The sequence below is a fragment of the Cannabis sativa genome, chromosome 5, assembly GCF_029168945.1.
Source record: "Cannabis sativa cultivar Pink pepper isolate KNU-18-1 chromosome 5, ASM2916894v1, whole genome shotgun sequence".
In the NCBI taxonomy this organism is placed as follows: Eukaryota; Viridiplantae; Streptophyta; class Magnoliopsida; order Rosales; family Cannabaceae; genus Cannabis; species Cannabis sativa.
The window spans coordinates 17,601,896-17,629,660 of NC_083605.1; the positions used below are offsets into that span (position 1 = coordinate 17,601,896).

At 37.8% G+C, this 27,765-nt stretch overlaps 3 protein-coding genes across 3 annotated transcripts; all 3 read right to left on the minus strand.

Moving 5' to 3' along the window:
* Positions 1 to 3,452: 3,452 nt before the first annotated feature.
* On the minus strand, positions 3,453 to 4,961 carry LOC133038185 (protein FAR1-RELATED SEQUENCE 5-like). The gene has a single exon (XM_061116269.1). The coding sequence runs from the start codon at positions 4,959 to 4,961 to the stop codon at positions 3,453 to 3,455; it is 1,509 nt and encodes a 502-aa protein (XP_060972252.1).
* A 16,752-nt stretch (positions 4,962 to 21,713) lies between these two features.
* On the minus strand, positions 21,714 to 24,727 carry LOC133037830 (uncharacterized). Its single transcript, XM_061115472.1, has 9 exons — positions 24,540 to 24,727; positions 24,313 to 24,450; positions 23,520 to 24,229; positions 23,351 to 23,435; positions 23,140 to 23,235; positions 22,927 to 23,025; positions 22,694 to 22,837; positions 22,435 to 22,611; positions 21,714 to 22,276 (listed from the first exon to the last, which is right to left on the minus strand). Exons 1-9 carry the CDS (start codon positions 24,675 to 24,677, stop codon positions 21,992 to 21,994), a joined length of 1,872 nt encoding a protein of 623 aa, XP_060971455.1. The 5' UTR covers positions 24,678 to 24,727; the 3' UTR covers positions 21,714 to 21,991.
* LOC133038186 (uncharacterized) lies at positions 24,682 to 27,420 on the minus strand. Its single transcript, XM_061116270.1, has 4 exons — positions 25,556 to 27,420; positions 25,410 to 25,464; positions 24,737 to 25,321; positions 24,682 to 24,687 (listed from the first exon to the last, which is right to left on the minus strand). Exons 1-4 carry the CDS (start codon positions 25,648 to 25,650, stop codon positions 24,682 to 24,684), a joined length of 741 nt encoding a protein of 246 aa, XP_060972253.1. The 5' UTR covers positions 25,651 to 27,420.
* Between the last annotated feature and the right edge of the window lie 345 nt (positions 27,421 to 27,765).

Sequence of the window (27,765 nt, forward strand, 5' to 3'; positions counted from 1 at the left end):
TGCATGTTTCTTAGCTATTCTAAGTGATTAGGTGTGGACCATCCCATAGTCATTAGATAAGAAAGTGTTTGTTTAAACAAATACTACTTTTCTAAGAAAATGACTAAGTCTGAAAATAATGTAGCAAATAAAGGAGATGTTTTTTCTTGATTCAAAAAGTGTTCTATCATCTTATTTCACATATGATGATCCCACTGCCTCTGTTGTCTTGTCACACTCGAAGAGGTCAATACCATTTAGTTTTCTTAGACATAATTCACGGCACCTTGTCGTAGTGGGAGAGTTTCAAGGAACTTTACTTCTTATGACTTGGAAGACACTAGTGATTAAAATCCATTGTAAGTTTAAACAAGTAATGGATTGTCAAAATAAGAAACTAAGAAGAAAGCCAATAGAACTATTGTTTGATCCATTCACATGGAATAACCTAAATTTTTCTATTACAATGACATAAAAGGAAATTTTCGTTAATAAGTCTATTCAATGGACTTAACAAAACTTCCTGTTCCTAGTATTATAGGTTTGAGTTTATCTAAACCTATGGCTTGTGGTGCACCTGGTAATTACTTACTCTAATGCAAGCAACTTACTTTAGTAAGATGATGAAGCATTTTCTTTTCTAATGGCAATCTATAGAAGCTTCTCGACTTCTAGACATAGATTTTATTTATCGAAGGAAAAGTCTCAACTATTCCAGAAAAGATAAAGCCATGAAATAATTTCTTAAATCAACAGTGAGAGGTCTTAGATATGCTTTAGTATGCCTTAGTCCAGACACCTGCTGTTGAGTGGGAGTAATGATAGTTATTCCACTCCCCTTTTTGCTGAAGCTCAAGCCCTTTTAGATTGTCTGCATTGGTGTTCAATAATTAAGATTCCCCTCAAGTCCATTGAATTAGATAGTCTGCAGTTAGTTTCAAGGGTTAACAGTCATTAGAATGACAATTTGCCTTTGCCAAGTGTTGTGAAGTTGATCTAACAATCCCTATTCTTATTCCCTAATGCTTTTCTACACCATATCTCTCGAGTTTTTAATAGTGCAGCCCATAACAATGCTAGAGAAGCTCTTCGACAGGATAAGGATCTTATTTGGAGGTGTTAGTTTCCCTCTCCCTCTTTGTATCTATTTCGTGTCACTTTGTTCAACATCTTTACAGTTACTTCAAAAAAAAAAATTGTATGATTAAATTCTATTATTTTGGCGCTCTAAATAAAAAAAAAAAGGAAAAAGAAAGTGTTGATGATGATGATATTGTAATATACAGGATGTATAATTATATATAAATATATTTGGGAGAAATTTGAGTTTATTCTTTTTAAGCAGGACACACCATGTAAAAAAAATATTTCAAAAGTTAAATTTACTACCAAATTGTACTAACAATTTTTATTCTACATAAAATACTCCTCCCACAACTTTCACACATTCTCTCTCTAACTGAAAACTAATCTATTTTCTATCTCTCTCCCACAACATTTACACATTCTCTCTCTCACTGAAATAAAAGTAAAAATTTTGAAAGTAAAAAGTAAAAGTAAAATTTTTGGGTGTGTTTGGTAATATTTTTTAATCAATTTTTTGTTTTTAAAATTAGAAAAATGAAAATATTTTCCAAAATCATGTTCTATAAAATTGTTTTTACTTTTTAATTTTTTAACTAAGAAGAAAAATTTTGAAAAAAAAAAAAAAAAACACTTTCAAATTTTTTAAACAATATTTTTTATCAATATTTTGGACTCCTACCCCAACCTAGACCTTGATACTTGAGGTCGGATCCCGACCATAACCCTAACTAAGACCCGGACACGAATCCCGACCCTGGCTCCAAACCTGACTTAAATAAAAGCCACATATAAAAATAAAGGCAGCCGATTTTGTGCCCATATATGCAAAACACGGATTGGAATCCGTTGTACGGCAGGGGGGCCCCACCGTACTTTTAAATGTTTTTTAATTTTTGAAATGTAAGTGGTAACCGGTTGTTGTAGGTGTGGTTACCGGTTGGGAGTTTATTTTTTTAATTATAAAATAATTAGGTACGGAAAATGTACAAAATGGTACTGTTTGTGTTAGTTAGAGTACAAAAAGGTACATCAGTCTTCACTGTTCCTGGCAGTTGATGGTACGAAAATACTTTAGGCAGTGGGTCCATGTTGTCGGATTAAGGCTATTTTGGTATTTTCCTTCATTCATAAGATCATATGTATTTGTGGGATGGTAATTAAGTACATTATATAGAGTACCGTGTACATTACTTATTTCTGCGTGATGTTTAGTAAAATTAGTGTACATAATATCACGTACCGAGTACAAAATTTCACGTACCGAGTACGTTCATTTACGTTTCGTAGTATATTGTTTAGAAATTTTTTTTTTAGTGATGAAATTATTTGTTGTTATACATTGAGTTTTTAGTTGGTGTAATTTTGTAATTGTAAATATTTCGTATATTAAAAATTACCAGAAAAATATATTTTTTCACCTTATAAGATTCAGTTTTTTTTCCTAGGCATAATTTAGTTGTTCGTCAATAATAATTTTGAGGTTTGGTGAAGATGAGAGAATTACCTTAAACACAGCAAACATAACAAGAAGTATATAAATGTAGAATTTTTGAAGCAATAAGTAGAGTCATATATGCAGAAACAACAATGGCTAAAAGTAGCTAGTTATAAGAATGACCATAGTAAGACTCTTGTGTGGAGGAAGGCGGTTCCGGGAAATACGCGTTGGAGTGGTCATTGAATGAGTCAGATGCTGGTTGATTGTTTGGAGGTTGTTGCCCCTGAGATCCAGTGTTATGTTGACGATTTGGGCACCGTCGATAATCATGGTCTGATGAGCGACAAATGCGACAATGTCTTGAGTTTCTTGGGATCTGCTCCCCGTTTGGTCCTTCCCTTGTATTTCCCGTACCCTTTGTTCTCACAACTTCGGGGTCTTTAATAATGTTGGGGTTGCTACGATATCTTCCAGGTTGTGGCGTCTCTCCTTCCGGATTGGAATTCAAGTCAAATTCTTCCTTGAACATTAGAGTTAGCCGTTCAAGCTCTTCCTTTGCACGGTTGTACGAGTCCTCTGATTTCGCTGCATAGAAAGTGAAGTTATAAGTCAGTGAACTGAGAGATCCAAACCTAGCCATCTCGTAAATGTGCTGTTGTGGTTGTGCTGGCGGGTTAAAATGTAGGTGGAGATTTATCTTTGCGGATTTGCTCCATCGCTTCATGAGACGAGAATTAGGTATTCTTCTCATGTTTAATCTTTTCATTGTAGCCCATAAATGTCTACAAGGGTACCCTTGACTTTCATAGAGCAAGCAACTACAGTGTAGTGCTCGTCGGCCTTCACAGTAATGAACTCGGTATTGGACGTCCGGATCTTTGGAACTTTCCAATGGTGAATATCTGCCACTCTCCTTCTTGCTCTTGAGTTAGGACCAAATAGTTATTCTCTAAATCAAGGCTTTCTCGGCAACCTTGTGGTACATAGTTCTTGTGTAGAATTCGGCACATTGGTTGTAGTAAGTGGTCAAGCATGTAGGATTAGGTGGGTGAGGTCGAGTGCATCTACTTTTGAAGTCATTTGCAGTCTCGTTGTGTCTGAGCTTTGAGACTGTCATATCTATGGTTGTTACAAATTCACGCAAGCAATAATTCTTCTCTAAAAATTTTTTTAGAGCGGAGTTGATGGATTCGCAACGTTGTGTGGTTCTCATTCCTGCAACGAATGAACCCCTTAAATACGTTTCTGCCCATTGTTGTCTTGACTCGAATGTTGTTTGACACCATTCATTATCTGTTAGTTGTTGGGTTTGGATGACGTCTAACCATCTTGCTTCAAATTCTTCCTCCTCGTAGTAGTTGTACATGAGATCCTTAAATGTTTTTAAGAAGATCGGATCTTTAACCTTTTTCGAAGCATTTGTATTGAGATGCCAAGCGCAGAGACGGTGCGTAACATCAGGCATGTGTTCAACGATAGCCTGTTGCATGGCCGCATCTTGGTCAGTAACTACAACACTTGGCTTCTTATCTCCATGACATTCTAGAAATTTTTGAAGTAGCCAAGAATATGATGGAAGCTTCTCGTGGAGGAGGAGAGCAAATCCGAAGATGCATGTGTTGAAATGGTGGTTGACGCCAATGAGAACAGTGAGGGGCTTATTGTACTCATTCGTCATGTAGGTTGTGTCAAATCCTAGTACATCCCCAAAAGCTACATAGTCCACGCGTGAGTTTCCATCTGCCCAGAATAAGTTAGCCAAGCGATTCTCGTCGTCAACCTGATAGACAACGAAGAAATTAGGATCCTTCTCTGCGAGACAATCAAGAAATCCCAGAGCCCCTTCTGAGTCCGTCTCTATCTTCTCTTCTCGCTTCGCACCAGCAACCCTATTGTACACATCTCGAAGTTGACATGGCATTTTCTCGTAACCTCTACTTTGCAAAGCAACATGAGACATTATGTTGGCAGTTTTAATTCCTACGGAGTTCATCGACATAACTTGGGCAAGCAACCCATCGGAGACAACTCTATATGATCTCAAAAATTGTACCTCACTTGATGAAGCCAGCTCGTGATTGTGCATTGTGCTGAACTCTTTGCATTTCCAAGTGTTAGACGGTTGTGTGAGTAAAATACGCAATGCTGCCTGACATCCGGTTCTAGTGACATCATGAGGTCTTTTTTTTCTTGGTGTGTCCGGTGATGCGATTTTTTTCGAACCCTCTGAACAACAAACCCACCTCCGCATTACAATGACCCCATGAGAACGTCGTACATCGTCTTTCCTTGTGCCGAAACCCATCCGTTTCGCATACATTTCGTAGAATGCTTCCCATTTTTCCAGTTTGTCGAGACTCTTGCCTAGCACGTCCTGTATCTCAATCTCATTCACTGGTTTTATGATGTTTAGCTCTGCTGTGATGGTTTCCCATTCATAAGTGTGTTCGTCATTCATGTTGGCTTGTTATTGATTTGTAAGAATTGTAGATGAGGAGTAAGGTGTAGAGGGTGCTGAGGGGATTGAAATTAGATTTTGTGAGTTTAAAAGGCTGAGATAATAGGGTTGTGTGGAGTTGGTGATCACATTTAAAGCTATTGGGCTGATATTAATGGGCCTCTTCAATATTACAATCTGAACTCAACTCCTCTCGTACGTCATAACAGTAGAATAGTACAAATTGTTTTAATTTCATTCCACATGTAATTGTGAAATAAGGTTATTTGACGAAAAATTTGAAGGGTTGATGTTATTGAGTTGAAAGGTTTGGTGGTGGGATTTAAATAGATTGGGGTTATGTTAATGGGCCTTCACCTAAGTTTTTCAATGAGTTGAACCATATTCGTACGTCCGAAATAAAACATTGTACTTTTATTGTTTTTGAAAAAAAATATGTTAAGAAAAGAAGAAAATTTTAATAAATGGTTAGTTGTTCACATTTAAATCCATTGGGCTTATATTAATGGGCCTATACCAACATCTTTTAATGAATTCAACCATTCCTGTACTTTACAAAGATAACGCAGTACTATTATGAAAACCCCATGCGTGTACACGTGTATTAAAGTGATGTCTTTTTTTAGTAAAATGGATAGTTTTACTGATTTATATATGTTGGGGATTTATTTATGTTGGGCTGATATTAATGGGCCCTTCACCTACATCTTCTTATAAGTTAAACCATCGTCGTACGTTAGAACGATGCGTAGTACATTAGGTTTTTTGGAAAAACGGGATTGATGAATAATGTTGACATTTGACCATACTACGTACGCCTACACGTGTATTTAATTGTGTAATTCAGAGATTTAAGCACCCCTCTTTTGACACATCACATTTGCCCAATGGAGTACATCCCAATGGAGTACAGCTAACCTAAAAACGTACTATAGGGTTATTCTCCACGACTTATATAAGACACTTGAGACGTTTTCCAATCCAGCATCAAGTTTATAGAGAAATTAATTTGTAACTTAGTTATTAGCATTACAATATATCAAGTATGAGTTCAGGTCCACACTGGGTTATTTTCAATGGACCAAATGAAGGTATCTATAGTACGTACGAAGATGCTGTAAGCAAAAACACTACTTCTGATGCGTCCATAAAAATAATTCGTTATGAATCTTTCATAGAAGCTTTTTCTGCTTTATGTCTACATGGAGAGACGGGAGAATGCTTCCGGCGTAAAGTTCGAGAACTTTCTTGTGTTAATGAGTTTCCCGCATGTGGGATTCGATGATGATAATGATGAAGAGGCTATCCTTAATTCTGTTTGGTCACTGTTTGATGAGGGTGAATGTTACGGTGCAATTAAATCACCCGAACAGACAATGTGAAAGATTCGGCGAGAAAGGTGAGGACCGAAATGGAGATGATATAGAAGTTGGGGAGAAAGGAGGAGTGGATACTTCTCCCAAAAACGATAAATGATGCCTTGTGTTAGTGTCCAAGTTATGTTATTTTATATTTTAAGCTATAATCTTTGTACGATCAGTATTTGTTATGAAATATGTACTTTGGTTTATTTTGGAGTATTAATGTCACTTTCCTCATTAATTAATTGTGGAAGTAAAAGTGAAGTGAATCATTGTGAAATCACAACTGCAAACAGAAAGCAAAAAACTTAAAATAATATAGTAAAGTTACAAACAAGTAGATATATAATAGAAGTGCTTCAATCTCATTAAATGGCCTAACAAAAAGTTGATTCACCGGCCATATGAGATGAGTTGTAACAAAAGTACAAGTATATATATATATGAAAAATACCACGGCGAAACCGAACGGATGTTCAATCAAGTTCTATAACTTGAGGGAACTTCCTTTGAGACGGAGGGCTATTGTCTCTGAACGGGGACTTTGGTCGTGAAGGGCTTTCTCTTGGAGTAGTGCTTGGTGATTCTTGTTTCACATGAAGTAGGTAGTGGGGAATGGACACCTCGGTGTAGTCGAGAATGTCATCCATGATACCCTCTAATTTTTCTCTTGAAGTGTTGGCTTCTTGCATGGCGTGGGCTGAATGGTACAGATGTTCCGCGAGTTTGTATGACTCTTGCTTGGCCTCCGTGGCTCGTAAATGAGCCTTCTTTATAATTTTTTCGTGTTCGTGGAGAACAGACTCGAGCCTTGCACAGTTAGGACATCCTGACATGGACGCTGAACGGAGTCTTGGACTCCGTGACGGTGTACCTACGGGTCTTGTGGAAGAAAAAGGATGCGGTGGGGATTTTTGAGGACTTGTTTCAAAAGGGTTGAAGTTTTGGTAAGGGTCCATTTGATGTAGGTAACAGTAAAACGGGGTTTGATAAAAATGCTTAGTAAATAGACATAACCTTTACTTATATAGTGGGTTGGTGGGTTGATGTACACGTGATTGGGTTGATGTAATAATATTGGTTTTCTTTTTCCGAATTTAACCATTTCATAGTTAATAAATTTTGACAATGGTAATATTTACCCATTTATTAGTTAACCAATTTTAATAGAAGGAGAAGGTGAATCAAATCCCACAAACAAAATCTAAGCAATATCGGGAAAGTACTAAGTGATGTGACATGTTTATATTAAAAACAAATTTACGTACGTTTTTATGATTTAAATAATAATTTCCAGAATTAAAGTAAAAATAAAATGCTTTTAAGTATTAGTACAGATGGAAGACATAATGAATGATGTGAATTGATTTATTACAGCCGTATAAAAATGTCACATCACCATCTTTAAGTAATAAGTACACGGTTTGAAACATAAAAAATAGTGTTTTTATTTTTCAATCTAAAATTCAAAATAATACCCAGATTTTGTTTTTGAAAATATTTAACTAAATCAAGAATTTTTATGTAGACCCACCTTTTGAGTTTATAAAAACATAAAATTGTTTTCAAATCTTAAATAATAAGAGGAGTCACTCTGAATTTTTCTGGTTTTGTTTTTATTTTTTTTAAAATTGTTTAAAATAATGATAATATAAAACATACTTTGAAGTTTTCAAAAATTAAAAAATATTTGTTTGATGTAATTTTCTAAAAACAGAAAGTATTTATTTATTCTTTCTTTTTTTCTTAGAAAATAAACTTCAATAAAAAAATTAATAAATATATTCATAAAAAAGAAATGCATTTTAAAAGTTTTTTCAATAATAATGAGATAAAGTAATTTGGAAAAAAAAATTGATGAAATTAAACTCCGACAAATAACTTTTTGGTGTTCTCAAAATTTTATATTTTTTTTTTTTTTTTTTTAAAAAAAAAATATTCTGAAAATATTGTCAAACACTTATAATTGTATTATTAAAAAAAAAAATTCAGTTGTTAAGAATAAAATTTATTTTTTAATTATAGTGCCAAAACACCATCTAAATAATTTGTCAAAATAAGTATTTGCCTTCTTTTTTGTTAAATGTTGTATTAATTTAAATTTACTAGCCTAAATTTAAATAAGAACACAAAATGTTTCTAAATAAAATATTATATATAAAAAAAAAATCAATATTAATTGAACATAAAGATCAAATGTGAGGTCCCATGCACCATATGCATTAAAATTTAGAATTATAAAATTAATTTTCAGAAAAAGAAAAAAAAATGAAACTGTATTATATGTATTAACATAAAATGTTATAATATATTGATATCAAATCATGGTGCTCTTAATTGTATTAATCCTAATTATTTTATTAGAAATAAAGTAACTATATGTAGGATGTTTGTCTATTTATAGAGATCAAAATATAAGGTACATAGAATAGAACATTCCCTACAATTATAATAAATAATAAAAACAAGTTTTTTTTTATAATATTTGGCACAATACTCGAAGAATTCACGTGACATGTATGTCTTTTTTTTTTAATATTTTGGTCGGATCCCACAGAAGGAGTAATTATTTAATGAATACTTTGTCACCTAAATATTTAAATGTTATGGCAATAATAAGTACATGGTTTAAATGGTGAAATTTAAAAAGGTGATGTGACATCTACTCATTTCAGTCGTGAATAATTTATTAAAATTTGACATCATAATCGTTGTTGCTACTACTATCATAATTTATTAAATCTGACCTAATTGATTTGTCCAAATTTTAATAAGAAAAATGTCATATTAGTATATTAGAGCCCAACAAATATTAAATCTCCTTAAGTAATTACTGGTAGGTTTCGTGTTTTGAAATAGTATATTAATTAACTCAAATCAGGGAATCCCATGAGATCTGCATGTCAGAATGTAGTCAGTTTGATTTGATGTTACACTGTGAAATCGCTAACGTACGTTATTTAAAGTGTAGGAAATACTCCATTTAACGTCAATGAGTACACTGTGGGACGTACACAGAAAATTAAATATTGATAAGACAACTATTGATTTTTTTAGTTAGTATCTACAAATTAAAGAGGAAATAGTCCATACTTGGTTAAGAAGATTACAATATTTGGACAATTTTTAAATAATTCCCAACAACTTAAAAACGTGGTCCTAAATAGGAAATGGTTCAAAATGTATTAAAATAAGTAATGTACGAATAAATATGTTCGAAATTATAGTTTACATTTGAAAAAAAATCTTATTATCTCATTAAATTCAAATATTGAGTTAACATAATTGCACCGTACTGTATTTTCGATTTAAGGTACTCTGCACGTATATTGATGTACGTTATTTTCAAACTTAAACTTATTGAGATATGGGAGATCCAGCTTCTGACGTACATTGAAATACGTTCCAAACATATTTTCATATAATTTATTTCTGTGACTGTTGAAAATTGATTTTAGGGTTGGAAAGACATACGTAGAAATACGTTATTAGAATAAAGAAATCTTTTATATATGCTAATTAATTTGTAGTAACCACATTACAATTTCTCACTTCTTGATTACAATAAAGTATTCAACATTACAATTTTCAAATAATAAAAGTGAACAACCAACTAATGGATTAACATTTGGATTAACCCAACAAAATGGATTAATTTTTGTCTTTTGTTAATAAAAACTCCTACAGTACATATGATGTGACATATATATTTAAAACTCACCCAAGTACGGTTTTATAATAAAATAATAATTTTACCTAAAAATGTAAAAACGCTGACATTTGCCTCCCGCGTATCATTTTGTTCCAGAGTATGGCGCACCGTTGTGTCAAATATGATAGATAACACTCATCCCTCGGTGGCCTTATTGGAGGTTTAGGTTCGGTTGGATGGCATATTTGGGTGCCCGTATTGGAAGTTGTTCGGGCCACCCTACTCCACCCATCCGAAACCTTCGTCAACGTTTCCTGAATATACATATACCACATACATAAAATTTTTAAGAAACAATTCGTAATAATATAATTTTTAAAAAAATAGACGTAAATAGTGGAGTTATTACCGAAATTTCTAATGAGATGATTGATTGAATTGCTGAAATTCCCTTGATGCACCTACAACAAACGGTTGTAGTGCATACCAATCCTTTTGTTTACACATCTTCACTTCGGTGCAACAACAATACATAATTTACTTTTTTTTTATATATATTATCCCTATACATACGTCTACAGATAGGGAGTGAGTTTTCTAGGAAAGAAAACAATACTAAATTGAGAGGTGAAGGAGTAAGGAGAGGTAGAGGGGTATATATAGTACTTGTGGATGTGATTGTTGAGTGTAGTCTTGTCAAATATTACAAAATAATAATTAATATAACCCTAGGTACGGCTAAAGGTGGTATAACCCCAAGACAAATTTGATTTTGTCAATCCCTTGAAAAACGTAATTTGAACAAACCCAACCCCCTATTAACTTTTCCTTGGAAGACGTAATTCCAACCAACGAAATTATCGATTTTGTTGTGGTTTGGTTGATTGTGGTTAGAAAAAATTTCTCTTTTATTAATATTATTATTAAAAAACTGAAATAATGAGCTACTCACATATTCTCACTTTAATAATTTTAAAATATATTAATTCAGTGCTTGTACGTTTTCTTTTTTTTTTTTTGCCAATTACTTTTTTATTTATTATTTGTATATGACTCATGACATATATAGTAAAAATATATTTTTTGTAATAATAATAATAAACTTGTCAAACATTCTCTTTTTTTTTAAATTTTTTTTAAAAATATTTTAGTCTTTTTCTTTTTTTTTTATATATTTTGTTAATAAATAAGGAATATTTAAATTTAAATAAAATTTAATGTATGAAAACAAGTTACTACTTTTAAATTTTTTATATTTGAAATTAGAAAATTAAATAAAAAATAAACTTATTTTTATAAAACTATTTTAATAAGTTACATTTAAAACATTATATGAGTTACATTTAAAAAAAAAAAAAGTAACTTCAGGGTATCTTAAATAATATAATAACATAATATAGCTTAAAAATATAAAAAAGTAACAAAAAAATACTTTTAATATTATTCTTCATTTTATGTTTCTCACATATTAAAATGAGTACAACCCCAGGTCGAACTGGATTCGGTTAGTTCGTTGGGAGAGTAGTGATTCCGGTACCCCAAAGCGAACTGGACTACATATTGTGTGACGACGGGCCCGTAAACACCGCAAGTCACATTGTGAGTCGTAGGAATGGTTGAGTGTCACTCAGTACAACCCCAGGTCGAACTGGATTCGGTTAGTTCGTTGGGAGAGTAGTGATTCCGGTACCCCGAAGCGAACTTGAGTACATATTGTGTGTCACCGGGCCCGTAAACACCGCAAGTCACATTGTGAGTAGTAGGAATGGTTGAGTGTCACTCAGTACAACCCCAGGTCGAACTGGATTCGGTTAGTTCGTTGTGAGAGTAGTGATTCCGGTACCCCAAAGCGAACTGGACTACATATTGTGTGACGACGGGCCCGTAAACACCGCAAGTCACATTGTGAGTAGTAGGAATGGTTGAGTGTCACTCAGTACAACCCCAGGTCGAACTGGATTCGGTTAGTTCGTTGGGAGAGTAGTGATTCCGGTACCCCAAAGCGAACTTGAGTACATATTGTGTGACGACGGGCCCGTAAACACCGCAAGTCACATTGTGAGTAGTAGGAATGGTTGAGTGTCACTCAGTACAACCCCAGGTCGAACTGGATTCGGTTAGTTCGTTGGGAGAGTAGTGATTCCGGTACCCCAAAGCGAACTTGAGTACATATTGTGTGACGACGGGCCCGTAAACACCGCAAGTCACATTGTGAGTAGTAGGAATGGTTGAGTGTCACTCAGTACAACCCCGGGTCGGGCTGGATTCGGTTAGTTCGTCGGGAGAGTAGTGATTCCGTACCCCAAAGCGAACTTGAGTACATATTGTGTGACGACGGGCCCGTAAACACCGCAAGTCACATTGTGAGTAGTAGGAATGGTTGAGTGTCACTCAGTACAACCCCGGAGTCGAACCGGGATTCGGTTAGTTCGTTGGGAGAGTAGTGATTCGGTACCCCAAAGCGAACTTGAGTACATATTGTGTGACGACGGGCCCGTAAACACCGCAAGTCACATTGTGAGTAGTAGGAATGGTTGAGTGTCACTCAGTACAACCCCGGAGTCGAATCGGATTCGGTTAGTTCGTTGGGAGAGTAGTGATTCCGGTACCCCAAAGCGAACTTGAGTACATATTGTGTGACGACGGGCCCGTAAACACCGCAAGTCACATTGTGAGTAGTAGGAATGGTTGAGTGTCACTGAGTACAACCCCAGGTCGAATCGGATTCGGTTAGTTCGTTGGGAGAGTAGTGATTCCGTACCCCAAAGCGAACTTGAGTACATATTGTGTGACGACGGGCCCGTAAACACCGCAAGTCACATTGTGAGTAGTAGGAATGGTTGAGTGTCACTCAGTACAACCCCGAGTCGAATCTGGATTCGGTTAGTTCGTTGGGAGAGTAGTGATTCGGTACCCCAAAGCGAACTTGAGTACATATTGTGTGACGACGGGCCGTAAACACCGCAAGTCACATTGTGAGTAGTAGGAATGGTTGAGTGTCACTCGGTACAACCCTGTGTCGAACTGGATTCGGTTAGTTCGTTGGGAGAGTAGTGATTCCGGTACCCCAAAGCGAACTTGAGTACATATTGTGTGACGACGGGCTCGTAAACAACGCAAGTCACATTGTGAGTAGTAGGAATGGTTGAGTGTCACTCAGTACAACCCCGAGTCGAACGGATTCGGTTAGTTCGTTGGGAGAGTAGTGATTCGGTACCCCAAAGCGAACTTGAGTACATATTGTGTGACGACGGGCCCGTAAACACACGCAAGTCACATTGTGAGTAGTAGGAATGGTTGAGTGTCACCGAGTACAACCCCGGGTCGGGCGGATTCGGTTAGTTCGTTGCGAGAGTAGTGATTCCGGTACCCCAAAGCGAACTTGAGTACATATTGTGTGACGACGGGCCCGTAAACACCGCAAGTCACATTGTGAGTAGTAGGAATGGTTGAGTGTCACTCAGTACAACCCCAGGTCGAACTGGATTCGGTTAGTTCGTTGGGAGAGTAGTGATTCCGGTACCCCAAAGCGAACTTGAGTACATATTGTGTGACGACGGGCCCGTAAACACCGCAAGTCACATTGTGAGTAGTAGGAATGGTTGAGTGTCACTCGGTACAACCCCGGAGTCGAAGCTGGATTCGGTTAGTTCGTTGGGAGAGTAGTGATTCCGTACCCCAAAGCGAACTTGAGTACATATTGTGTGACGACGGGCCCGTAAACACCGCAAGTCACATTGTGAGTAGTAGGAATGGTTGAGTGTCACTCAGTACAACCCCGTGTCGAACTTGGATTCGGTTAGTTCGTTGGGAGAGTAGTGATTCCTACCCCAAAGCGAACTTGAGTACATATTGTGTGACGACGGGCCGTAAACACCGCAAGTCACATTGTGAGTAGTAGGAATGGTTGAGTGTCACTCAGTACAACCCCGGTGTCGAACTGGATTCGGTTAGTTCGTCGGGAGAGTAGTGATTCCGTACCCCAAAGCGAACTTGAGTACATATTGTGTGACGACGGGCCGTAAACACCGCAAGTCACATTGTGAGTAGTAGGAATGGTTGAGTGTCACTCAGTACAACCCCGTGTCGAACTGGATTCGGTTAGTTCGTTGGGAGAGTAGTGATTCCGTACCCCAAAGCGAACTTGAGTACATATTGTGTGACGACGGGCCGTAAACACCGCAAGTCACATTGTGAGTAGTAGGAATGGTTGAGTGTCACTCAGTACAACCCCTGAGTCGAACCGGATTCGGTTAGTTCGTTGGGAGAGTAGTGATTCGGTACCCCAAAGCGAACTTGAGTACATATTGTGTGACGACGGCCCGTAAACACCGCAAGTCACATTGTGAGTAGTAGGAATGGTTGAGTGTCACCGAGTACAACCCCGAAGTCGAATCGGATTCGGTTAGTTCGTTGGGAGAGTAGTGATTCCGTACCCCAAAGCGAACTTGAGTACATATTGTGTGACGACGGGCCCGTAAACACCGCAAGTCACATTGTGAGTAGTAGGAATGGTTGAGTGTCACTCAGTACAACCCCAGGTCGAACTGGATTCGGTTAGTTCGTTGGGAGAGTAGTGATTCCGTACCCCAAAGCGAACTTGAGTACATATTGTGTGACGACGGGCCGTAAACACCGCAAGTCACATTGTGAGTAGTAGGAATGGTTGAGTGTCACTCGGTACAACCCCGAGTCGAACTGGATTCGGTTAGTTCGTTGGGAGAGTAGTGATTCCGGTACCCCAAAGCGAACTTGAGTACATATTGTGTGACGACGGGCTCGTAAACAACGCAAGTCACATTGTGAGTAGTAGGAATGGTTGAGTGTCACTCAGTACAACCCCGAGTCGAATCGGGATTCGGTTAGTTCGTTGGGAGAGTAGTGATTCCGTACCCCAAAGCGAACTTGAGTACATATTGTGTGACGACGGGCCCGTAAACACCGCAAGTCACATTGTGAGTAGTAGGAATGGTTGAGTGTCACTCAGTACAACCCCGGGTCGAACTGGGATTCGGTTAGTTCGTTGTGAGAGTAGTGATTCCGGTACCCCAAAGCGAACTTGAGTACATATTGTGTGACGACGGGCCCGTAAACACCGCAAGTCACATTGTGAGTAGTAGGAATGGTTGAGTGTCACTCAGTACAACCCCAGGTCGAATCGGATTCGGTTAGTTCGTTGGGAGAGTAGTGATTCCGTACCCCAAAGCGAACTTGAGTACATATTGTGTGACGACGGGCCCGTAAACACCGCAAGTCACATTGTGAGTAGTAGGAATGGTTGAGTGTCACTCGGTACAACCCCGTGTCGAACTCGGATCTCGGTTAGTTCGTTGGGAGAGTAGTGATTCCGGTACCCCAAAGCGAACTGGACTACATATTGTGTGACGACGGGCCCGTAAACACCGCAAGTCACATTGTGAGTCGTACGAATGGTTGAGTGTCACTCAGTACAACCCCAGGTCGAACTGGATTCGGTTAGTTCGTTGGGAGAGTAGTGATTCCGGTACCCCAAAGCGAACTTGAGTACATATTGTGTGACGACGGGCCCGTAAACACCGCAAGTCACATTGTGAGTAGTAGGAATGGTTGAGTGTCACTCAGTACAACCCCAGGTCGAACTCGGATTCGGTTAGTTCGTTGGGAGAGTAGTGATTCCGGTACCCCAAAGCGAACTTGAGTACATATTGTGTGACGACGGGCCCGTAAACACCGCAAGTCACATTGTGAGTAGTAGGAATGGTTGAGTGTCACTCAGTACAACCCCAGGTCGAACTGGATTCGGTTAGTTCGTTGGGAGAGTAGTGATTCCGGTACCCCAAAGCGAACTTGAGTACATATTGTGTGACGACGGCCCGTAAACACCGCAAGTCACATTGTGAGTAGTAGGAATGGTTGAGTGTCACTCAGTACAACCCCGTGTCGAAGCCGGATTCGGTTAGTTCGTTGGGAGAGTAGTGATTCCGGTACCCCAAAGCGAACTTGAGTACATATTGTGTGACGACGGGCTCGTAAACAACGCAAGTCACATTGTGAGTAGTAGGAATGGTTGAGTGTCACTCAGTACAACCCCAGGTCGAACTGGATTCGGTTAGTTCGTTGGGAGAGTAGTGATTCCGGTACCCCAAAGCGAACTTGAGTACATATTGTGTGACGACGGGCCCGTAAACACCGCAAGTCACATTGTGAGTAGTAGGAATGGTTGAGTGTCACTCAGTACAACCCCAGGTCGAACTGGATTCGGTTAGTTCGTTGCGAGAGTAGTGATTCCGGTACCCCAAAGCGAACTTGAGTACATATTGTGTGACGACGGGCCCGTAAACACCGCAAGTCACATTGTGAGTAGTAGGAATGGTTGAGTGTCACTCAGTACAACCCCAGGTCGAACTGGATTCGGTTAGTTCGTTGGGAGAGTAGTGATTCCGGTACCCCAAAGCGAACTTGAGTACATATTGTGTGACGACGGGCCCGTAAACACCGCAAGTCACATTGTGAGTAGTAGGAATGGTTGAGTGTCACTCAGTACAACCCCAGGTCGAACTGGATTCGGTTAGTTCGTTGGGAGAGTAGTGATTCCGGTACCCCAAAGCGAACTGGACTACATATTGTGTGACGACGGGCCCGTAAACACCGCAAGTCACATTGTGAGTCGTACGAATGGTTGAGTGTCACTCAGTACAACCCCAGGTCGAACTGGATTCGGTTAGTTCGTTGGGAGAGTAGTGATTCCGGTACCCCAAAGCGAACTTGAGTACATATTGTGTGTCACCGGGCCCGTAAACACCGCAAGTCACATTGTGAGTAGTACGAATGGTTGAGTGTCACTCAGTACAACCCCAGGTCGAACTGGATTCGGTTAGTTCGTTGTGAGAGTAGTGATTCCGGTACCCCAAAGCGAACTTGAGTACATATTGTGTGTCACCGGGCCCGTAAACACCGGAAGTCACATTGTGAGTAGTAGGAATGGTTGAGTGTCACTCAGTACAACCCCAGGTCGAACTGGATTCGGTTAGTTCGTTGGGAGAGTAGTGATTCCGGTACCCCAAAGCGAACTGGACTACATATTGTGTGACGACGGGCCCGTAAACACCGCAAGTCACATTGTGAGTCGTACGAATGGTTGAGTGTCACTCAGTACAACCCCAGGTCGAACTGGATTCGGTTAGTTCGTTGGGAGAGTAGTGATTCCGGTACCCCAAAGCGAACTTGAGTACATATTGTGTGTCACCGGGCCCGTAAACACCGCAAGTCACATTGTGAGTAGTACGAATGGTTGAGTGTCACTCAGTACAACCCCAGGTCGAACTGGATTCGGTTAGTTCGTTGGGAGAGTAGTGATTCCGGTACCCCAAAGCGAACTTGAGTACATATTGTGTGACGACGGGCCCGTAAACACCGCAAGTCACATTGTGAGTAGTAGGAATGGTTGAGTGTCACTCAGTACAACCCCAGGTCGAACTGGATTCGGTTAGTTCGTTGGGAGAGTTGTGATTCCGGTACCCCAAAGCGAACTTGAGTACATATTGTGTGACGACGGGCCCGTAAACACCGCAAGTCACATTGTGAGTAGTAGGAATGGTTGAGTGTCACTCAGTACAACCCCAGGTCGAACTGGATTCGGTTAGTTCGTTGGGAGAGTAGTGATTCCGGTACCCCAAAGCGAACTTGAGTACATATTGTGTGACGACGGGCCCGTAAACATCGCAAGTCACATTGTGAGTAGTAGGAATGGTTGAGTGTCACTCAGTACAACCCCAGGTCGAACTGGATTCGGTTAGTTCGTTGGGAGAGTAGTGATTCCGGTACCCCAAAGCGAACTGGACTACATATTGTGTGACGACGGGCCCGTAAACACCGCAAGTCACATTGTGAGTCGTACGAATGGTTGAGTGTCACTCAGTACAACCCCAGGTCGAACTGGATTCGGTTAGTTCGTTGGGAGAGTAGTGATTCCGGTACCCCAAAGCGAACTTGAGTACATATTGTGTGTCACCGGGCCCGTAAACACCGCAAGTCACATTGTGAGTAGTACGAATGGTTGAGTGTCACTCAGTACAACCCCAGGTCGAACTGGATTCGGTTAGTTCGTTGTGAGAGTAGTGATTCCGGTACCCCAGGTCGAACTGGATTCGGTGTTTTTTGGTTAAGGTGACACACAGTATGTAGTCAAGTTAGCTTTGGTGTACCGGAGTCACTATCCTCCTAAAAAACTCACTGAATCTAGTTCGAGCTAGGGTTGTACGACGCGACAGTTAACCATTCGTAGTACTGACGTTGTCACTCGCGGTGTTTACATGCGCGGTGACACAGTATGTAGTGAAGTTTGCTGTTGGGTACCGGAGTCACTCCTCTTCTAACGAACTCACCGAATCAAGTTTGACCTAGGGTTGTACAGAGTGACACCGATGCAGTATGGGAGAAGTCGCACTATGAATTTAGGTTGTTTGGGCTGAGTGTGTACTCAGTTCATCATGAAGCGTACCGGATTCACTATTCTCCTGATTTTATTACTAGAGTCACTTCTTGTCTTAAACTACTATTGTATTCATAACATTAAACAGTTTTGTTATTAAATATCTATATTTATATAGTATTCAAAAAATTATTGTAATCTTGATTCCAACGATTGATACGTTAATGTAATCTTACAAAAATTATTGCAATATTTACTCCAACGAATAATATTTTAATGAAATATTAAAATGGTATTTAAATAAATATTGAGTTTTCATTATTAGTAAACATCCTAATTTAATTTCTTATTCATTTGGCTACACATGTTTATTTGGACATAATATTAGGATATTTGTTGCTACATGTGATAACAATGGGAGCAACATTTACCTTATTTAAATACATAATTTTTGTTTAGCACAGTGAACCAATTCAATGTTGTCACCGAGCATGCATATTGGTTCCAATTACGTCTTCCAAGGAAAAGTTAGTAGGGGGTTGGGTTTGTTGATACTACGTTTTTCAAGGGATTGAAAAAGTCAAATAAATAGCTTTAGGTTATTTGTAGCCGTACCTAGGGTTATATTATTAATTATTATTTTTAAATTTTTGTCAAGACTACACTCAACAATCACATCCACAAGTACTATATATACCCCTCTACCTCTCCTTACTCCTTCACAATTTCGTATTGTTTTCTATCCTAGAGAACTCACTCCCTATATGTAGACGTGTGTATAATATATTAAAAAAATAAATTATGTATTGTTGTTGCACCAAAGTGAAGATGTGTAAACAGAAGGATTGGTATGCACTGCAACCGTGTGTTGTAGGTGCATCAACAGCAATTCAATAAATCATCTCATAACAAATTTTGGTAATAACTCAACTCTTTATGTCTATTTATTTCAATATTATATTATTACAAATTGTTTCTTAAAAATTTTATGTATGTGGTACATGTGTATTCAGGAAATGTTGACGAAGGTTTGGGATGGGTGGACTAGGGTGGCGGGAACTACTTCCAAAACGGCCACCCAAATATGTCATCCTACCGAACCTTAACCTCCCGAGTGGACAAGGCGACCGAGGAATGAGTGTTATAATATTTGACACAACGGTGCGCCAGACTCTTGAAGAAAAGATATGCGGGAGGCGAATGTCAGCGTTTTTTACAGTCTTAGGTCAAATTGCTTCCTCATGTACAACCTACTGATTTGACCGTATATGGATTGATGGGAAAATATTATTAAAATGTTTATTATTTTAAAATACAAAAAAGGTCTTCCAAGGAAAATTTATTAGTTGGTTGGGTATGTTGAAGTAACGGTTTTCAATGCATTGACAAAATCAGGTTTGTATTGGTGTCATATCACCCCATCTTTAGCCGTACCAGTTTGTATTTGGACATAACATAAAATATAAGAAAGTTCATACAATTCCATTAAACCAAACTAAACCGAAATTTGTATATGTGGTTTATTCATGTGGGGAGAAATATTTATGTGTTGTACTTTTAACTGTTCATAGAGTTAACATAAAATATTATTTTAATTTGATTGGACTGCTTGTGATTGATTGACACTACTTTTTTGTATATAAGTATAGTGCACCAAAGACTTTGAAGCAAATATTTGAGAGGAAGCACGAAATATGCTCCCCAATTTTAATATACTTTCTAACGTTTTCAAAGAAATTCGGTTTCCCCCCTAAATTTATTTTCACAACCTATTTCCACCATAAGGTCAACGGAAACACTCCTTTTCAAGCCTCACTAACACCCTAATTTGGTTTGTTAAAAAAAAACATGGTGGCTGGTTCTGGAGAGGACCCCTACGGGTTCGAGAGGGATTTCCCTTCATGGAAAAATTCACTTGGGGGACACCCCCATTGCTACTGTGGTGATCTAGCTTATGTTTGGACTTCTAGCAGTAGAGCAAATCCGGGTCGTCGCTTCTTTGGATGTCCGCACTATGTAAGACTTCGAACGCCTTAATAATATTTTAAACTAGGCTTTGTAAATATGGTGATGTACTTATTTTAAATTCAGGAGAACAACGAAAGTCGAGGATGTGATTACTTTTGTTGGATCGATCAAGCTCATCCTAAAAAACCTGCAGACACTACTCTCGGTTTGCGAAACCAAGTAAGGAGTTTGGAGAAAGAGAAGATGCACCATGAAAACATTATTAAAAAATTATATTTCATTATATTTATTTGCCTCTTCATCATTTGCCAACTTTTATTTCGTTAGAGATATTGTATGTGGTATGATGTTTATTTTATGTTTTTTAAGGACGTAATTCAAAGGAAAGGTAGGCATTTAAGTTGGTTCTATTAAAAATTTCTTAATTACTATTTCGTCATTGATTGTGAATGTCAATATGTGCGTAGTACAGTAATTAATCTAGTGTGAAATACTAGGATTTAAAGATAAATATCGGTAATTTTCACAATATAATCCAAAAAGTGTCATAATAACTTAGTCAATATTGTTGTGTTTCACTAATTTGCATTTTAAAAATACTTCAACTTTTTTTTCAAAGTTTAATGTTTAATAGATTGCTACCATTTTCAAACGTTGATGTTCAATACATTGCATTTTTGAAAAACAGTAACCTTTATTTATTTTGGTAGCTTTTAATTGCATTATTTAGAAATGGTGAAATTCAGAGTTATTATGTCTCATTACTGTACAGTACTTTAACTATGTGTTTAATGTTGAATAGATTGGTACCATTGTTTTTAATTTTTAATATGTTGGAGGTATCCATATAATTGTTGTAAAGGTTGATGTTCTATACACTGCATTTTTGGAAAACAGTTTTTTTTATAGCCTTTAATTACATTATTTAGAAGTGGTAAAATTGTTACAAAGGAAATTGTGTGACAGAGTTATTATTTCTCATAATTGTACTGTACTTACTCTTTTTGATCCAAATTTATGTCCAAGGCCAGAATTAATGCCTTCGTTGTTGAGTGTAGGTATTTTTATTATTTTGGACATAATTGGAGTAAAATTGGTCAATTTCATTTTGAAAATAATGTACTTCACTATCCAAAACCTAATAGTACTGGCAAAATATAACAACAGTAATAATATTCACAATAATAATGGGAAAGTACATAAGTATAAGTATTTTTATTATTTTGGCTATGGACATCATTGGACTAAAACAGATAGTGCGAAAAAGAATGTAAAATTGGTTGGTTTCATTTTCAGAATAATGTACTTCACATATTGTTATGGTAAAAAAAAATCCAAAACCTAATAGTAATGGCAAAGTATAACAACCGAAATAATATTCACAATAATAGTAATAATGACCATACAATAATAATAATCAGTTCCACCAAATTCTAAAAACTACCACAAGTCTTACCCTATAGTAAATTATAAAATCACCAACATTAGTGCAATTCCAAATCACCTAACAGTAGTATGATGCAAGTATATAACATGACTGACTAAATATAATTTACGACCTAAAACCTAACTTTTGTAACCATTGTACTGAACATAGTAAATATATAAATAAAGTAACTTTTGTAATCATTGTAATATACTACTTGTTACTTATGGCCAGCCTTTTAGAATGACGTGTTTTCGGGGACTTGCTCTTGCCAGTCCACATGTTTTCGGACCTGGCCTTCGCTGTGCTGAATCGGGGGTCTCGAGGAGACCTTGATGGACTACGTAATGCTATAGTTGTAGATGTTGATGGAAGAACTTTGGTTTTGCTCAATCCAAATTGCTTCTTAACTCCCTCCATCACAGCATGTTTAGCCTTGTTACTCTCGTGGGTGACAATTTTCCCAACACAATCCAGTCTGGCTTCAATAGGATCAAACTGCAGTGTACATTAGGAAACCAATTCAGTAATACACATGACAACCAAATCCATAGAAACAAATCCATCAAAAAATAGATTGACAACTCAATTTTCACAATATAAACAGTTAGTTAACTGGATGAAAACTTAAACTAAAGAAATCAACATTACATTACCTCTTCCAATATTTCATTTTCCTCGAACAGTGATTCCATGTACTTCATTACAAACATTCCACAATCGTGGCCATTTTGTTGTTGTGGGTAGTCCTTGCTTGAAGAAATAATTACAAACTCGCTGAAATTCAGGTCTCCTGGCTTGACAGGGGCAAACAATTGGTCCAAAGTCTGGAGCTGCAAAAAAATTAAAACAATCACAGTTGAGATTAGTGCAATTACACTAATAAAACGGCAAACCGTGTACACACGTGCATACCATCTCTACGCAGGTGCTCCGACGTGACCTCTTATGCATTGCAGAAGACAACGAGTCCCTAATTTCCACTGTTGTATTAACCATGCTCACATTCGCCGCAAACCAGTGCGGAGCACTCTCGGTATCCAGTAGGGGTACCACCATCTGCGACAAAGTAAAACAAACAACGTCATCGGAAAATTGAACTACACACATTTGATTCAACACAAAAGTTTCAAGAAAATGCAAATTACAGTGTGACATAAACTCAAATCTGCATCGTAATAAAGAGTGGACCACTCTTGCTGCTTCGCCATCCTCTCCACAGTCATCGTTCTTCCAAGTAACTTGCTCTGCACAATAAGCACACATAATAGATTACATTTTAAATAAAAACATAGATTTAACAGAGTTTACAGCACAAATACAAAAGATTCATGTCCACTTTTAAATATCAAATTTCATACCGAAATTCTGGTGGGCATAAACCAAGTTCTCTTACTTCCAATGCCGTTGCGCTTCTTCTCTCGAAAATTCATGATTTGAGCAAAGCAATCAATGACCTGACATTTACACAAACAATATCCGTTATGTTGTCATTCATACAATTTGTAAATGGCATTAACTAAAATAATGAACTACAAATTTCAAAGCACCCAAATGCCAACTTCTACGTACACTGTTTGATATATCGGTCTCCGGTTTCATGCATTTGAAATACATCCGCTCGACCTCAACCTTCCCAAAATGGGCTAACACTTCACTGAAATACCAAACAAATAATCAACAACGAAACGAATGTACTAATATCAACTACGTACACAGTAATCATGACACATGAGATTACCTCGGATCATTGGCGCTAGAGAAAATGTAACGGAACAACTCGTACTGTTGATTTGAGTAACCCTTCTTCACAGTGAACGGACCAATCACCTTCCCTCCAGATTCTTTGAATCTTTCGAACGCAGCATCATCAAAATCATCCTTCACTGTCTGCTCAACTTCCTCTTTTACAATAGCGGGGAGATCTTCTCCCCAAAAGTTCATAACCTCAAACGAATCATCAGAAACAACCACCTTAGTTGGAACAACGACCTTCTCTTCTGATAGATTAAGTGAAGGGACACTCTCTACATCATCAACATCCTCTTCCAATTGATCCTTCGTCCCTTCACCATCCTTTTCCTCGACACCCACGTCATCCTTCGTCCCTTCACCATCCTTTTCCTCGACACCCACGTCATCCTTCGTCCCTTCACCATCCTTTTCCTCGACACCCACGTCATCCTTCTTCTCGGTCTCCCCGTTGAACGAAAGCGAGCGCTGAACTTTGCTCGTCTCAGGTATCTCCAACACTTCTTTCATAGTCCCCTTCCCAAGGGAAGTGGAGAGTACCTTCAGTAACAGCTCTTTTGCGCTGCTCACCTTCAAATCAAGCCGGAAGACCTCATCTTTCAACTCACACACAGCTTTGTATATTGCGTCATTTGTGGGTTGCCCAACTGCAGCGGATTCAAAACTTGGCAGTAACACATACGTGTTAGTCAACTTCACCTGCTTAGTACACCAAAAAAACTAGTTAGCATATCTCTCAAATAAAATTCTAACGCATTAGAAAATTGAAGTACTAAATGTACCTTTCCACTTGTGTGACCACCCTGGTCTCGAATCCACTTGTACACTGACTTGCAGTGTTTTGTGGTCCAAAAGTCAATTGGAGCCACAGTTCGGTCCACGTGAGTAGCAGTCCAGTCTACGTGCGTCAAATATACAAGCTGCCACCAAACAAAAGTGCATACATATATTACCACACCAGTACACGAGAGAATAAAATTACTACCATCACAATAATTCGAAAACTTACCTGTAAAAATATCGTGCAACCGGAGACATTTTTGGTGTTCTTCGTCTTGTACCGGTGTAGAGAGCTCATTAGATATCGATATCCGGCAGTCGCCCAATTCTTCTTCTTAATTGACCTTATGTCAACTAAAGAATGCATGTAGCTAGTGCTGACCTCGGTACCATTCTTCTCAAGCAGCAACACGGTTCAATACGGACAAGGAGAAACTTAATGAGAAACAGGTAGTCACTGTCGCTGGTTTCCCTGAGCTCATTCTCCAGCAAAGTCAGGGAATACCTATAGTCCTTGGCCTTGAAGAGGACGTCAAACTCAACCAGGTCACGCTCACTTTCGGTTGCCACGGGTTCTCCGCCATCCCGGATTCCCATGACATCCTCAAACAGCTTGGAGGATAGTTGGATTGTTCTTCCAAATATCTCCAGCCGAGAAGTGGTTGGATCCACGTGATCGATCAGCCAACTAACTATCTTAGCGTCTATGTACGGGGCATCCTCCCTTAAAAATGTTGAGAAACCGGCATTTCTCACCATTTCTTTTTGAGCCTCGTTCAGCAGTGGGACTATTCTCCCCAAACGCTCGAATGAGCAACGACCAGAAACTTGAACGTCCCCCACACCTTCGTTGTTGTCAATCCCTGGCTCAGCAGATAATGTCTCCTTCACCTTCTTCCCTTTCCCTCTACCACCAACCTTGGAGGGGGAAGCCTCGACTTCGTATGCAGCCCAATTCTCAATCTCTTCATCGGTAAGAAGCTTGAATTGCTCCTTAAAACTACGAAGCACCTGCAATATTAAGACTCGATTATTAACAAAAGTACGCTAAATCAAAGATAAAAAATAAAAGATCCATAACACAGTCCAAGTCACTCACATCTGCTTTAGGTTTCTCTTTGTGTGCATCAGCATAAGCATAGAAATTGGCTTGGCTGCATCAATTAAAGAAAGGAATGGAATTATAAATATTATTTTCAAAACCAAAAAATATTACCACTAAAATAACTGCCACAAATAACTCACTAGTACTTCGGCCAAGCTTCCTTCGGATCCTTCTTCTTTATCTCTGCTGCATCCTTTTTGTCTGCAGCAGCCCCCCTCTTCCGTTTAAATACCATTTTATAAACCTATTACACAAGACAAAATAACTTAAATTAACAAACATTCAAAACACTAAAATATTGGAAGACAAAGACTTTGAATAATTCATGCAATCGTCTAACATTTCAGTGTATTCATGACATCCCGACACTTAATTTCCTATATGTGTACAATAACAGGTAAGCATCTCTTCCTATATAACATACTATCATTATATGTACTATAGTCTATTTCTTAAATGTACTACATGGAAACTGTTAAGTACAATGTACCAATATGCCTAAATAATGGATTCTGTAACTTGTTAGTCTCCCTTCGCAACAAGTAAGCATATTTTCCTTACATACTATACTATTACAATAACATCACAGTAAAGTCAGTTATACAGTATTCACTTTTAACATACAATGATGCCAACATATGTAACATAAAATTTAGAAAAAATTATTGACCTTCTCAATTAAATCTTGGAACTCTAGATCTTGAGGTTCTTAGGGCCTCAATTAAGCATGAAGTTTGCCAATGGTCAAAAACATTACAACAATTTCTAATTTTTTGGAAAAGAGACAAAAAGGTTCACATGTCCACGGGTGACCTCCTCCCAAATATATTGAGACCTCTCACTCATGGTGGAGGAAATCCGTGGACACAAAACACCAACAAAGTACAGTACCAAACTTATGCAAAATGCAGTAAAGGCACAAAAAAAAGAAGAAGCATAATTAGTACAGAAAACTTCCCCATTCTCTACAAAGATCTAAGAAAGAAAGTTGTCAAAGTATTTTGTTTTATAAATACAAGTAGCAACCTAGAATTTGATCCTCTCAAGCCACTAAACTGAATTCGAATCACATCTTTCTTACAAGTTGTAAAATATAGTTTCTTGTATGGCCAAAGGATTATACAAAATTTGTAATTGAAAAAGGACAAGCATTTACTAAGGATTTTTGTATGGCCCAAAAGATTATACAAAATTTGTGTTTATAGGCAATGCGAAGGTCAATTGAAGGTGTTTAGGAGTTTGATCTGTACACTCATGAAAAAAGAAAAAAATAATTGACAAGGAACTGTAAGACCAGGAACTGGATTACAATACCCTCAAGTATGCACATTAAGCTTTGATGGGGTTGCAAAAATTTTAAACAGATATTTTTTTCAGTTATTGTTATCCGAATTTTTAATAGTATTCCTAATTTATGTGTGTTAAGTTTTTAGTTCAATACACAACTTGTTTTGTTTGATACAAATTGTTTGGTTTCATAATATCTCCTATTTATATTAATCTCCTACTTCTATTACGATCTTTAAATTGTATGAGTATAGTGCCTCTAAAATCGGGTACCATACTTACCAATATTTGATGATTTCATATTTTATCCCAAAAACAACAAATAAAGCCAAATCATTTCCACAATCATAAGATCACTAAAAGACCATCCAGCCTAATATTATAGAACTCATGCATTATTTTTTTGTCATATTGCTCAAAAAATCTCCATTTATCATATTCCCAAATATTTAAAATCCAACCGAATCAACTAACACATTCCAAAAATACATACATCAAAATACCCAAATCAAAACCCCTAAATTATAGTACAATGCAACTAATTCAATTTAAACAATGCAACTCTTTATTGCAACAAACTCAATCAAAATACCAAATCACATATTCATAAATAACTAAAACAAAAAACTCATAACACACAGTACATTCCACACTAAGAACCACAACACATGCACGGGGGGAGACACAGAAAGAAATGCAAACTCCCTTAAACACAGAACCAGAGACGAGAGAGAGATAGAGAGAGAGAGAGACAAAGAAATACCTCGACAAAGATATGCAAACTCCCTTCACCACCTCAACCTCCACACCTGAGACAAAATGAAACTATTAAGTACACGAAAATGGAAAAACACCACATTCCCTTCAAAAATATATTTTTTTTTTCTGTCAATAAGAAAATGTATGTAAAGTAGAACGGAGTAATGTATAACTCACCGTCGACACCCCCCTCTAACAACTCCAACAATGGCACTTCGAGTAATGTACACCACAGTCACCACAATGTACAATATGGTTTTTACTACCTCAAACGAAAATAGAAAATGGAAAAACAAAATGGAAA